Source organism: Leishmania mexicana, chromosome 24 (genome assembly GCF_000234665.1).
Source record: "Leishmania mexicana MHOM/GT/2001/U1103 complete genome, chromosome 24".
NCBI lineage: Eukaryota > Euglenozoa > Kinetoplastea > Trypanosomatida > Trypanosomatidae > Leishmania > Leishmania mexicana.
The window spans coordinates 560,132-573,403 of NC_018328.1; the positions used below are offsets into that span (position 1 = coordinate 560,132).

The 13,272-nt window shown below is 61.5% G+C and overlaps 4 protein-coding genes across 4 annotated transcripts; all 4 read left to right on the forward strand.

Moving 5' to 3' along the window:
- Positions 1 to 1,557: 1,557 nt before the first annotated feature.
- LMXM_24_1480 (conserved hypothetical protein) lies at positions 1,558 to 3,438 on the forward strand (the record flags this gene model as incomplete). The annotated part of the gene is made up of 1 exon (XM_003875917.1): positions 1,558 to 3,438. One exon carries the CDS (start codon positions 1,558 to 1,560, stop codon positions 3,436 to 3,438), a length of 1,881 nt encoding a protein of 626 aa, XP_003875966.1.
- A 560-nt stretch (positions 3,439 to 3,998) lies between these two features.
- LMXM_24_1490 (conserved hypothetical protein) lies at positions 3,999 to 5,306 on the forward strand (the record flags this gene model as incomplete). The annotated part of the gene is made up of 1 exon (XM_003875918.1): positions 3,999 to 5,306. The coding sequence occupies one exon, from the start codon at positions 3,999 to 4,001 to the stop codon at positions 5,304 to 5,306; it is 1,308 nt and encodes a 435-aa protein (XP_003875967.1).
- Positions 5,307 to 6,062: 756 nt separating this feature from the next.
- Positions 6,063 to 6,893, forward strand: LMXM_24_1500 (IgE-dependent histamine-releasing factor,putative; the record flags this gene model as incomplete). Its single annotated transcript, XM_003875919.1, has 1 exon — positions 6,063 to 6,893. The coding sequence occupies one exon, from the start codon at positions 6,063 to 6,065 to the stop codon at positions 6,891 to 6,893; it is 831 nt and encodes a 276-aa protein (XP_003875968.1).
- Positions 6,894 to 8,427: 1,534 nt separating this feature from the next.
- Positions 8,428 to 11,874, forward strand: LMXM_24_1520 (conserved hypothetical protein; the record flags this gene model as incomplete). The annotated part of the gene is made up of 1 exon (XM_003875920.1): positions 8,428 to 11,874. One exon carries the CDS (start codon positions 8,428 to 8,430, stop codon positions 11,872 to 11,874), a length of 3,447 nt encoding a protein of 1,148 aa, XP_003875969.1.
- Positions 11,875 to 13,272: the final 1,398 nt, after the last annotated feature.

A 13,272-nucleotide genomic window follows, 5' to 3' on the forward strand; every position in this document is an offset into this window, starting at 1 on the left:
GGTACTGGTGGTACAGCAGACGGTTTAGGATACCCAACGTGCGCTGACCCATTACCCTGTCCCCATGCGCCCATGTCGCTTGTTCCTATGCCTGTCCCCTGCAGTCCCTCCTCCGTCTCTGCCCGGCTTGTTGCAACCTCACCCCCTTCGCCCGCACCGAACGTGGGCACCGTTTCGTAGTTTTTTTTTTTTTGGGGGGGGGGCCACCGCCACCGCCACCCCCCCCCCCCACCTCGTAAGAGCCGCCCAATCGGCCTCCTTGCACGCACACGCAGGAAGACAGACAGTGGGGGAGAGGGAGGGAGAGTCGACACAGTCGGCTTGCGTTTTCGATACGGTCTCGCACTGGCGCGTCACTGTTGCGACCGGATTCCCCTTCCCTTCATCCCTGTGTGCGTCCCTCGTGGTTTTTGGCGAGGCCACTCACTAACGTTTGTGCGCCCGCTGTCGTTTGTTGTTCTTTGTTCGATTCCTTCGATCAGCTCCTTTTTTTCTGTGTGTCTTTCTGAACTCCTCCCTGCTCTCTCCTGCTCCCACTTCCGCAGTGATGCGCTTGGCTTGTGCATGTTTGCTGTTCCACTTTCCCCGACTGGCTTCCCTTCCTCCTGCTCTTCCGCGGACACAGCTGGGGGTGGGGCTTCCGTCCTCCCATCTTGGAGTTGCCTCCAGGATGCGCATGGGGCTCGTCCGAGGGGTGCGGGAGGCATCAAGACAAAAGACAGCAACGGCAGTGACTCCGGCAGGCATTCGGGGAGGGGGACCGAGCGTGGATACCCCCTGCCCAGCTCCACTTGTGGCCTCTCCGGTCTATCGAATCCCCAAGACACACGCGCAGGTACACATACATACGGTCGGTGGCAGGCACGGGCAGTCGCTGTGTTACCCAGCTGCCGTGTTCGTGCCCCTTCACAAGTCCATCAAACATCCAAAGAGTGTATGCAGTCCTCCTCCCACTCTCTCCTCCTCTCCCCCCTCCCAACTGTGCAACGAACCGGTGAAGCCGCGTGAAAAGTTTTCGAACCGCGTGCGTGTGCCTCCCTCCTCTCTAAACAACAACAAGCGAGAGAAAACGGAACGTTCTTCATTCTCCATCCCTCTTAGCCCCTTCTCTCCTTCCCATCCGGAAATCCACGAGAACCACGTAGGGGGCAAGTAGCAGCAGCAGCAGCAGCCACCACCACACACGCTCCTGCTGGCCCACACACACACATATATATATATATACACACATACAGACGCTGGCACACAGATACCTATTTCATCTTTTATCCTCTCCCTCTCTCGTCGTCTCCCTTCATTGTTTTTCCATCCTGCTCTTTGCTCGGGCTATCTCGCATCGAGAGTCACACGCGCGTCACCGCTGGCGCTCTTGCTTACCTATTCCTGCTTTCTCGGCTTCACAGCGCACCCAACCCCTGCTGCTGCCCCCCTCCCCCCTGCATCGCCCATCGGCATTTTCTCAGCTGCGGTCAAGTGAAGACACACCCGCACGGAGACAGGACGAGGGCGACACCGCCCTGTGCCAGTGCAGCGGGAAAACACTCTCTCACAGTCACGATGTCGTACCTTCTGCACTCGTCGTCGTACGCACCCGCCACGGCGGCTGCCGAGCGCGACGGCCCCGCCAGGGACGCCGGGGATGGCCTCCTCAAGGTTCTCCTGCGCAGAGTTCACTCTCTTCTCCACGGGGAGCCGTCTCGGGTGGCACATGCGACTAACATCATGGGCGACGGCAGCAGTGGTAGTCTCAAGCGGATCGAGAGACTCAGTGGTGCCTCTTCTGCGAGCCGCCGCGAGGTGCCGCTGCCCGTAACGCAAGGCAGTGCAAGAGTGGCACGTGATCCCGGGGTGTCAGACCTCATCGGGCATGGCGGCGGCTTTGCCGTCCCTGCGGCTAAGACATCTCCTCGGCCCGTCTCTACACCAGTCGCACCGCCCACAACCAACAAATCTCCTCTCCACTGCCCCCGAAGCGCTCGGCCCGTTGACGCTGCAACAGATGCTAGCCTCTACGAGCGCGCTGTGGATTACACCGACCTGGAGGAGATACTGCGGTGCCCTCTGGCGCCTGTACCAGGCTGTCCGACACCGTGCGCCTTTGGCAGACACTCGGTCGGCTTGAGCAGCGACGGCAGCGTCACCGCGGCTGCGACTCTTTCACCGCCACCTCCGCCCTCTTCTGCACCTCAGCCACCGCTGGTGTTCCGCTGCATCGCTGCCGACTCAGACACTGGCATTTCTGTGTACAGCACCCCGGTCGAGGATTGCCCGATGCACCTCATGCGCGCCTACGCGGTGCTGCCGTGCTCACCCAGGGATGTGCTCCAATACATGGACAACGACATTCGCCCTAGGTGGGACTCGCACTTACGTCGTAGCGCGCTGCTGCGAGAGCTGACACCACCGGAGCAGACCAAGGCGGTGGAGCGTCAGTATCGCCTGTCAACCTCCATCGGCACTGCGGGAGCGGCTGTTAGTCAGCGCAGCCCAACCAGCCTGTCAGCGCAGAGCCGAGGAGCGCTTCGCCAACGGGCATCATCTCCACGTACGACGGACGCTATCCGCGCTGCCACAGGCAGCGCGGCGGTGTCTGACCCCGCCACTGCCGCCGCCTCCTCGCCGACTGCTTTTAAGTACCTTCCTGGTCAGCGCCGCGTTGGGATTCACTACCTCGAGACACGCAGCCCCGTCCCGTTCGTGCAAGACCGTGATTTCGAAATCGTTGTCGCGGAGGAGGTGCGGCCGGACGGCACAACGTACATGAAAGCCTTCTCCACCCCGCTGGGCTACCACATGCCCCTCGTCCCGCATCAGTCGCGCTACGTTCGGGCAGTGGTGCTGCTCTCCGGCATGGTGGCCCGCCCCCTCGACACTGCTCGCGTGGAGGAGGTGTTGCCGCCTGTGCTGCTGCGACACTATCAAGCGGCGGCTCAGCACAGAGGCATCGAGGTAGCGAGTACAGCGACGAGGAAGCCCAGTGCTACTTCCACCACCGTGTCTGGCGACGCTGCAAATTCGGCGGTGCCGCACCAGTACTGTGTCGTGGAGTACGTTGGTCTTGTGCACCCCATGGGCTTGCTACCTGCGGTTCTGGTCAACATGATCATCTCAGCACAGCTGAATGCGATGCGCAAGATGCAGGCTTTCATCATGCAACACCCTATGTCCACCCTCCGACCGAGGAGTGTCGCGCACGCGGCAGCGGGCGAGGCGACTGGCCAGCCGCTGCAGGAGCTGTTGACATCGCTGCGATCGCCGCCGCCCTCACCGCTCAAAAGGAGCTACGTAGGGAGGTCTCAAGAAAGCGGCGCCGCGGAGAGAGCACACGGAGCCGAGCAGAAGGCAAGCGGTGCCGCCTCAGCGCCAGTGCTGCTCGCTGCATCTCATGCCTCCTCGTGGTGGCGCCGGCAGATGCACCGCTTTGCATCGAATTTGTAACTCTTCGCTTGAAGACAACGCGACGCAGACGCATAGACGGAGAAAAGGAAACGGGTAGAGGGCAGTGACCATCTCAGCTGGTCCCGTTGTCCAGTGCCACTGCTCTTCTCTCTCTGCCTCTGAGCTTGCATGGGGCTACGTGTGCGCACGTGTGCGCCATGCGCGCCTCCCCCCGCGAAATCCCAGCAAGCGTTTTGCGTCTCGGCTCAACACCTCTCATTCACGCCTTCCTTGGAGCCGTCTGCCGCAAATGCCTCAGCACTTTTGCCTCTCACCAGCTCCCGCCCCCCTCCTCCTCCCCTCCTCCCCTCCCCCCACCACACACACCCGCGTCTTCACAGCTGAGTCGCGGCCCACCCCCTTCTCTCCAAGAGCATAATTCCGAAGCCCTCGCCCCCCTCACTCTTGGCCACTACTCCAGTCCCCGCCCCCTCCCCGTACGCACACACACACACACCTTCACAGCTGAGTCGATTGTGCACACACAGCGCATTTTTTCTCCCCGAAGCAGCGCGTGCGAGCTCATGTTGACTACATTCTGCTGGGTGCCCAAGGGGGCCATGAAGGCTACCCCAATCCTGTCCACGGACACTGCTGAGCAGGCGCGCTTGAAGCTGCGCCATCAGCACCCCGGGTACATCGAGGAAGAGGAGCAGCAGCAGAGGGATGCCAAGAAAACCCGGGCCGCCAACGAAGAGGCGGAGAACAAGGATGACTACGTCGATGACGACGACGAGGACGGCCTGAACGCGAACGTCGACGACACACTGCGCGTCTTTGCGGGTGGCGGTCCTAGGGCGTTGCTTGAGGAGGTGGAGTCGGAGGACGAGGATGAGCTGGAGGACATCACCTTGAAGCCGACGGATCTCGTCTTCACCGTGGCGTGCGCCGATGCACAGGTCCCGCGGCTGGAGATGTACGTCTACGACGAGCCAGAGGACAATATGTACGTGCACCACGACATGGAGATTGCGGCGTTCCCGCTCTGCAGCTCGTGGCTGACAGACGGCACCATGTCCATGCTGGCGGTGGGGACCATGCTGCCCTTTATTGAGATTTGGGCCTTGGATGTGATGGACTCTGTCGAACCCGCGGTCATCCTCGGTGGGTGCGAGCGGCGGTCGTATAACTACTCCAAAAGGATGCTGAAGCGGAACTTGAAGGGGGACTCGCACACGGAGGCGGTCCTCTCGGTGAAGTGGAACACAGTTGCGCAGAACATCTTCGCCTCCGGCAGCGCCGATCGCACCATCAAGCTGTGGGACCTCAACCAAGGCGGTGTCTGCCTCGGCACGTACAGCGAGCTGGAGAAGGTGCAGTCGCTTGACTGGCACGCGACAGAGGCGAACCTACTGCTCTCCGGCGGCTTCGATGCGAGCATGGTGCTTCGTGATTGCCGCCAGCCGGACCAGACGGCGCAGCGCTACGGACTTCCAGGCATCATCGAGCACGTTGAATTTATTCCCTCGACCGGTGCAGCCGCAGCATCAGCCCCTGTGGTGATGGCGTCGACGAGTGGGGGCCATTGGGCTGCGTTCGACACGCGCATGGCGAGCAGCAAGGCGGGCCCCAGTCCAGTCACCCCACTCTGGCAGCTGCAGCCGCACCAGGCCGACATGACGTTTAGCTGCTCTCGACAGGTCCCAGGCCTGTTCGCGACGGGCGGCAAGGAGGGCGAGATCGCGCTGTGGGATGGGCGAGACAGCAGCGCTGCTCCAAAGATGGTCGTCTCGCGCAGCTACAAGACGGGCTCGGTGCTGTCTCTCAGTTTTCACCCAAACTCGCCACACATCTTGGGTGCAAGTGGCGCGTCCGGCGCACCGCTAGTGTACACCATCACCCCCGACATCCGCGACGTCTTCCGGTAGATGAGAGAAGGGAAGAAAGGTGCGCGATTCGGTTGTGAGTGGCGAGAGGACGGAATGCCTACGTCGGCTCAAGACGGTGAGTCCAGTCCTCATCACGGCTAAGGGGCCGCGGTAGGTCTCACCTCCACTCAGCCCCCCCTTCCCACAGACTCCACACCGCTGCAGACATCGTCGCCTTCCTTCGCTTCTCTCGCCATTCTCGCGATTTTCTACTGCCGTGTAAGCCAGCAGACAGCCACACACACACACATGCGCACGTGTAGGCGTAGTTCTGCAGAGGTGCGTGTCAGCGGACGTGCTGTGTGCGTGCGGCGGCAGGCTTGTTAATGTGGCGTGCGTTTACTTGCGCGTGTCTCTGCATGCAACCGCATCGCCGCCTCTGTGAGCTCCCTCAGCTTTGGTGTGTCGCTGCGCGCCTGCGAGCCACGTTCCGGATTGCGATTCTCCCCCTTCTCACCAACGTGGTCGGTGTACGGGGGAGGGTGCGAAATCAGCCTCACCACACGGGTGCGCGTGTGCGTGTGCGTGGGCATGGCTATAGTGTGGATAATGGCGGGGTGGAGAGAGGAAGGCACGCAAAACAGGCCAATGATGATGGTGGGCTGGACGGTGGTGGGGTTCTGCCGTTTGTTGTTGTTGTTGAGGCAGGAGGGTGTTAACGGTTAAACGCCAAGTCTATTAAAGCGCGGAAAGGACGCACACACACACACACACACACACACACACACTCACTCAACGACAGCCACAACCATCGGCATGCACAAGAATGAAGCCCGTTTGGATGAAGAGGTGGCTGCGCCAGCGAGTTCCCCCCCCCCCAAACAAAAAAAACCTCGCGCTTTGCCATGCTCACCCTCCGTGAAGAAGTCTTCCCTATACCCCATCTCTCCCTTTCTCTCTTCCCTATTCACGCTTCTCATGCTTTCCCACACGCACACACACCACCACCGCCGCCCTCTCTCCTGTGATCGCTGTGGCCGACGCCCTCCCCCTCCACTGTGCAGCTCAGCTCTCTTGTTCGCTAAGTTCCACTCACTCCTCTCCCCCCGCTTTCTCCCCCCCCCACTCGTCACCATGAAGATCTTCAAGGACGTGCTGACCGGCTCTGAGGTTGTCTGCGACAATGACTGCCCGTTCGGCGTGGAGGGCGATATCATGTATGTGGTGGGCGGCCGCTACATCGACGTTGGTGGCGAGGACTACGGTATCTCGGCCAACGTAGACGAGGACGCTGCGGAGGGCGCGACTGGCGAAGTTGCAGAGGGAAAGCAGCGCGTGGTGGATGTGGTGTACAACAACCGGTACACGGAGACATCTTACGACAAGGCGTCGTACATGGCGCACATCCGCAGCTACATGAAGCAGCTGCTGGAGAGGATCGAGAACGAGGAGGAGAAGAAGGCGTTCCAGACGAACGCCGCGGCGTTCGTGAAGAAGGTGCTGAAGGAGATCGACGAGTACCAGTTCTTCATCCCGGAGGGCAACGACGAGGACCCGGACAACGGCATGATCGTGCTGTGCCGCTGGGACGGTGAGACGCCGCGGTTCTACTTCTGGAAGGATGGCCTGAAGGGTGAGCGCGTCTAGATGCGTCCCTGCTGATGGCTCTGCCGCGCGTGTGCGCGCACTCGCCCGCACCCACGCCCTGCAACACGAACCCTCCCCTTGCTCTCCCCCGGGAGAGTCGGGTGCACACGCGCGCGGGTCTCCCTCCCCTCTGTGCATGGGTGTGCTTGCTTCATGGGCCGTGCGACGTTGGAGGTGCTGCGTGTGCCCACGCGGGTGTCCATCACGTTGCTCCCCTCCCCCTCTCTCCCCCTTCCCCCCTGAGTCGTGCGGCCCCCGACGACTGAGGTGCGTGCACGCTTTTCGAATTCGTTTGCTTTGTGTTGGTGCTTAAGCCTGACAGTAGGAGAGGAGGAGGAGAGAAACGTGGCAGCGGCGGCGCACCGGAAAAGGCGATTTGGCGTACGGCGAATTCGCAAAGGCTCGCATCCACGCTGCCGCTGCCGCTGCACACACGGACGCGCGCGCCAAAGGAATAACTCAAAAGACAGGACGACCGGCACGCGGAACGAAATCGCCGCACGAAACGGGGGGCTGTTTCTGACACAAACGGCACGAATGTGAGCAGAGGCGGAAGCACGCGCGCGTCTCTGCTTCCCCCCATGCGCTCTTGCGCGCGTTCGTGCGTGTGCGTCGACGCATGTCAGCGGACGTGTGATTCTCGCGGCAAGCGATATTTGCCGACATACGCATCGCGCATGTGTGTGACGTAGACGTACACAACGATAAGTAGTGTGGTTAACACATCCAGTGAATTAAACACCAAGAGGGGTGCGACGGCGGAGTGCCAGTGTCGCCACTCTCTCGTCTTCTAAAAAAAATGAGACAGAGAGCGTGGTAGCGCTTACGAATGAACAGGCAGGAGCGGCGAATAGCGTAGGTCGAGTGTGAAACGGCGCGTTTGTGTGCGTGTGTGTCGGAGAGCGGTGCACCAGGTGGAGCTCATCCTCTCCCTGCTTCCCTATTTCCCTGTGCACTCCCCCTCTCTCTCTCGCGCGGCGCGCCGCAGCCCAAGTAGATTTATGCGCGTGTGCATACTGCTGGCGATGGCAGCAGCGGTGCCACCAGCCTTCACTGCCTTGCAATCCAAACCACCGGACAAGGGCACGGCGACGGCGACAATGCTATCCATCGCCCCGCCCCTTCCTCTCTTCCTCTGGCTTTCTTTTCCTTGATGCGTTGTGGTACTCCTGCTGACGCAAACACGTTTATCTAACAGTGCGTCGTCGTTCTGGTTTTCATGGCACCTCACCCTCTTTCTGCCGCATCGGCAACATCGAGAAGTAGTGGTCGCACAGCGTCCAGGGGCGCGCGTGCACACACACACACACACACACACACGCAGCGAGTGTTTGAGGGTATTTTAGGGTTCAGAAGGGCAGCAGCTGAGTGGATGTGCCGGACACCTCCACTTGTTTCCCCCCACCTAATTCCTCACCAGTGCAGCCGTCCCTCCCCATCTCTCTCGTAGACAGATCCAGTCTTCAAAGTCTTGAGCATATATATATATATATATGAGCACACCTTTATAGACCACTGCACCCCCCACTCCCCGATGGCGGAGCCACAGTCGCGTGCGCCAGCCCCCCTCTGTGCTGGAGCTACAGACAATGTCGTACCAGCGTCGGCGGGTATTTCCGTCAACGTGCGTCTCTGTAAGCACCTCCTCCTTCAAGGTTTTTCTCACACGCAGCCACAGCCCTGGACGAGCTCGGTGTTCCTCGACGCACTTGCGCGGTATCCTCTACCAGTGGTCTCGGCGGCCACTGCGCACGATGTTGCCGGCTTAGAGCAGCAGCTGCAGCTGCACCAACTGCCAGCCCACTCTCCTTCACAGCCTCCTTCAGAGATGCCATCAGAACCGGAAACGGCTGCGTCCGCTTCGCCAATGTGGATTCGAAGATCCACCACATCACCGCATGGCGAAGGGCGCATGAGTTTTAGCGGTGCAGTGCAGCATGCTGCCAGTGACCTGACAACTGCGATAAACCAATTCTGGGCTGTGTCACCCGCGTTGGCTGCGCCGCATTCCCCGCTTCTCACGACTGCTGAGGAGGGCGCGCAAGGGCCTTTGCACACAGCCGCGGTCTTTGCTTGTGGCTCCGCACCTCAGCCGACGCCGGCTCCCCCGCCACCGTGGACGGCCTTCTCGCCCTTCCGCTTTTGCGCTGATCCGTCCTTTCACGCTGCGCTGCAACGCCTTCCGAGCCACTGTGGCGGCACAGCGGATAATCATCAGCTAAGACAGCACGTTGTGGCGCCGCACGCGCCGCTGAGTGGACATATGGCTGGCCTCTCTCCCCTTTGTCTTCCTCCGAGGGGTATGGCTGTGGCATGGCGTCCGGCTGGGGAGGGCACGCCGAGTGGCGTCTCAGCGGCTGTCGCGGCCACCGTTTCCGCTCCCGATGGCGACAGCGTCTCCTTGGAAGCACCGCTGGGCGCCCCGTGGACGATGATGGATGCGTGGTGCCACGGCTTCGCGGCGACGGTGGCGGACGGAGGGCGAAACCGCAAGCGCGCGCGCACTGCAAGTCCCACGGCAGCTTCGCTGACGAGTGCGGCACCCACAACTTTTGCGCGTCTTCATTCGAGGGACACCCACGACGGAGGCAACGCGACGATGGGCTCCAAGAACAGTCCGCCGCCGACTGTCACCACGGTAGCTGCGCACGACACCTTCCGCACAAACCCTTCGCCAGACTCGGTTGCGGCGCTTTTCTCGTGGGGCTCTCCGACGACACCGCATGAGACAGCGGATGTGCTACAGAGCCGTGTTGCTGAGAATGATGACCTGCTCGACCTGCTGCTTGGGGTGGAGCAGAATGCATCGCGGTCGCCCGAGTTTTCTGGTAGGCTGACTTTCTCACGGGCGCAGCTCACGGAAGCTACAGGGGTGGCCGGTGCTGAAGTGCGCACGGAGGGAGAGAGTGAACGAATCGCCTTGGCGAAGCGCGACGGGAGTGCGACGGCGTCCAGCAGCAGGACGGCCTCGAGGCTGAGGACCTCTGCGGCGTGTGTCGGTGTCGACGGGCTTGCGACGTCCTGCGCGCAGAGGAATCAGGTGGCGACGTCGTTGGCCTTGACAGCGGCGACCACTGCGACCGCGATGCCTCGGGGGCTGACTCTGAGTACATCTGCAGATGCCGATTTCTCCTGTGGTGCCGCTGACGCCAACAACGGCGAACATGTGCTCGTCTCCACCGTGAAGGACCTCAGAAACATGTGTACGCGGCTCGGTCTGCTGAGCACGGGCTCGAAGACGACCCTGCAGCAGCGCCTCCGTCTTTACTACGCATCTGCGCCGGCGCCGCAACAGAGCGGCATTCGTGTCCCGCTGGTGGCGGCAGTAGCGAACTTGTCTTCTGCGCTCCATGTGCCGCTCGACTCCGGTGCAACCCGAGCAGGGGACGAGGCTAGCGCTTCTCGTTGCACCGGCTCTCCTCCACGGACGGTCTTCCGCTACCACAGTCCGCCGCAATCATCAGAGTCGGACCTGCCTGCATCTGCTGCTGCTGCGGCAGTCCGTCAGTCGCGCACATGCGCTACTGAGGCAGTGAGTGGGCCGGCGACGCGGGCGGCTGCGTCCGCTGCATCAGAGCATGTGGCGGTACCTACCTCTTCTAGAGCTGCAGCTTCGGGGCAGTGTGGTCGTCTTGTCCCGTCCCCTACGCAGTTCCTTCACGATCTCGCCTCTCGGACGACGCGGACGCCTCACACGGCGCTTGCCATGCGCTGCGACGCACACTTGCCCGCCTCTGTGACAGCTGCGCGAGCGCAGCAGGAGGAACTGACGAGCGAGACGGGCCGCGTACGCTGGCAGTGGCTGGTGGACTTCCGCGAACGTTCCAGCGCGCATCGTGGCGGCGGCGGCAGCGGCTGGCGTCAGCATGAGGGCATGTTGGACGTCTTTCGTAAGCAGCATGTGCCGTGTACGTCGGTGATGCTGCCGGCCGGTGACTTCATGCTGTCTGTGGAGCTGTCGCCTGAGGAGGCCGCTGCGATGCATATGTGTGACGTTTCTTCGAGCAAGGAGGCGGGTGCCGGTGTGCCAAGCGCCTCCGCCACAACCGAGGGTGCTGCGCCGGTTCTCAGTCACGTCTGCTCCCTTGTTGTGGAGCGTAAGACGGCCGCGGACCTGGATGCGAGCGTGAAGGGGGCACGCTACACAGAGCAGCGGCGACTGCTAGCGGCGTCGCCGTTTCGCTTAGTGGTGTGGCTGATCGAGGGTGCGGACGTTGCAGGCGGGAGCGGCACCGGCTTCTTACATCGCGGTCAGCGCCACCGCCAAGGCGGTGGTGGTACCGGAAGTGACACGCAGCCAGGCAGTCGCAGCCCATCACCCGCACCGTCATCGCCGGTAGAGAGCGCACGCCAACGCGTCGACTCGGCGTGTGCTTCGCTGGGCCTCCAGGGGAAGGGCTGGCTGGTGGTGCGCACCCGCAACACGACGGAGTCTGTGCAGTTTCTGAAGCTGCTCGCGACTCACGTCGCACGGCAACTTGCAAGCTATCGTCTTCATCGTTGCATGGGCGAAGGAAAGAGTGGCATGACGGCTGGGACTGATGGCTCTGCTGCCTGCCAGACCGCAGCGCAGTACCCATCCGCACAGCGCGTTGCACGGGCAGAGGGAGGAGACGCCCATTGCGGTAACATTTTCCGCAGCGCAGGTGATGATGCGCCAACGACGTGCATGGCAGGCGCTGTGGCGCTGCTGCAGTTAACTCCCACCAACACATGCCTACAGTCCGTGAGTGCCTTGCAGCGGCACCTGCGCGCAAAGACGGCATTTCCGCGCATGCTCATGTGCGTTCGCGGCTGCTCTGCTGCGCTCGCGTCATTGCTCTCCTCCAAGTACGGCACACTGCTGCGATTTTGGCGAGAGCTGCGACGGCGCGGCCAGGAGGTGTGCGACGCCGACCCCGATATCCAGCGGCTCACTACAGCTCAGAAGAAGGTGTACGTACTGCTGACCGAGTTCCTGCTCGCCAAGGACTACTTCTGATGCGGGTGGCCCATCAGTGGTGATGGGTGGAGTGCGTGTCTGCAAGCGTGTATGTGTTTAGCTTGTTTGTTAGTGTTGTTTTCACGCGTGGAAGCACGCTAACACCGCTGATGCACGAGTGCGGGTGTTTGCCTGTGTGGTCAGCTGACGCAGCTCGGAGCTGGGCGGCTGCGACGCGAAGTAGAGTACCTCCGAGCGAACCACAGTGTCTGGGGATGTCCCTGTGCTCCTATGCCATGCAGAGCGAGGGGTGCTCTTGCGCGAGCGCATTTCCGTACGTGCGCTCGCTATGCGACGCAGCTCTCTCCGGCCTCTCAGTGCATCAACGTTCGTTTCTTTGCCACGCGTGGTGGGCATCGGCGCGATGCACACACGTAGACGCACACGAAGGCACACCCTTGTGCTTCTTCTCGAACAACGCAGCGCACCCCACCGATCTTCCTCTCAGCGCTATGTGTATGTATGTGCGTGTGTGTGTGTGTGTGTGTGTGTGTGTGTGGTGACTACTCTCGCCCACACGCCCAGGCGCCACTTTTACTGTCTGCGCTCTTTCCTCTTGTTCTTGTTGGTTCTTCGGTACCTTTACACGGGTGCATTATCCTTGATCACTCGATGCGTCTCACGGCTGCATCGCACAAGTCTGCGCACCATTGTCCGCGGCGCTACGCGCATGTGCAGCCGCGCAGACGACGGCAACAGCTACACGTAACAGAGAACCTTCCCCCCTCCCCCGACACACGCGCACATAGACGGAGTCAGCAGACGGAAGGGAGTTGCAGTCAACATCCATCACAGTATCAAAGGATAAGAGCACGAGAGGGGAGAAGGGCGGGGCGAGCCACCGACACATTATCCGAGGCCTGCGCGACCACTGTTACACACACACACACGAAGCTCTGCCGAGCCTATTCCCTTTCTCACCTCTCTGCGCTGCTTGGTCTCTTGCCCGATCGCCTCTCTCTCTCCAGGCGCTTGCCTTCCTCCCTCCTCCTGTCCTCATCTCCGCCGCTCGTAGCGAGGGCCTCTCGCACAAGTTCCAACGGGACGCATACACACGTACGCGATAAGATCTAGGCAGCACGCGAGAAGTGCCAGAGCACGCGCACACGCAGACTCGCCCGCACTCATAGCGTGGCGCACTCGACCTATAGAGTGCATCTTGCGGCATACGTTAATGCAGTCGCATGCGCGCGCATACACACACACACATTAGATGCACCCACCACATATGCGCACACGCCGTATGTTTCACATTCTCTGAAGCGCCCAGATCGGATCAGCAGCCCCCCCTCTGAAGGCTGCGGTAGGCGTGCACCGCCTGCAGCCACACACACACACACACACACACACACAAACACGCACTCGCCCGCACCTGCCATTCACATTTTCAGATCGCTG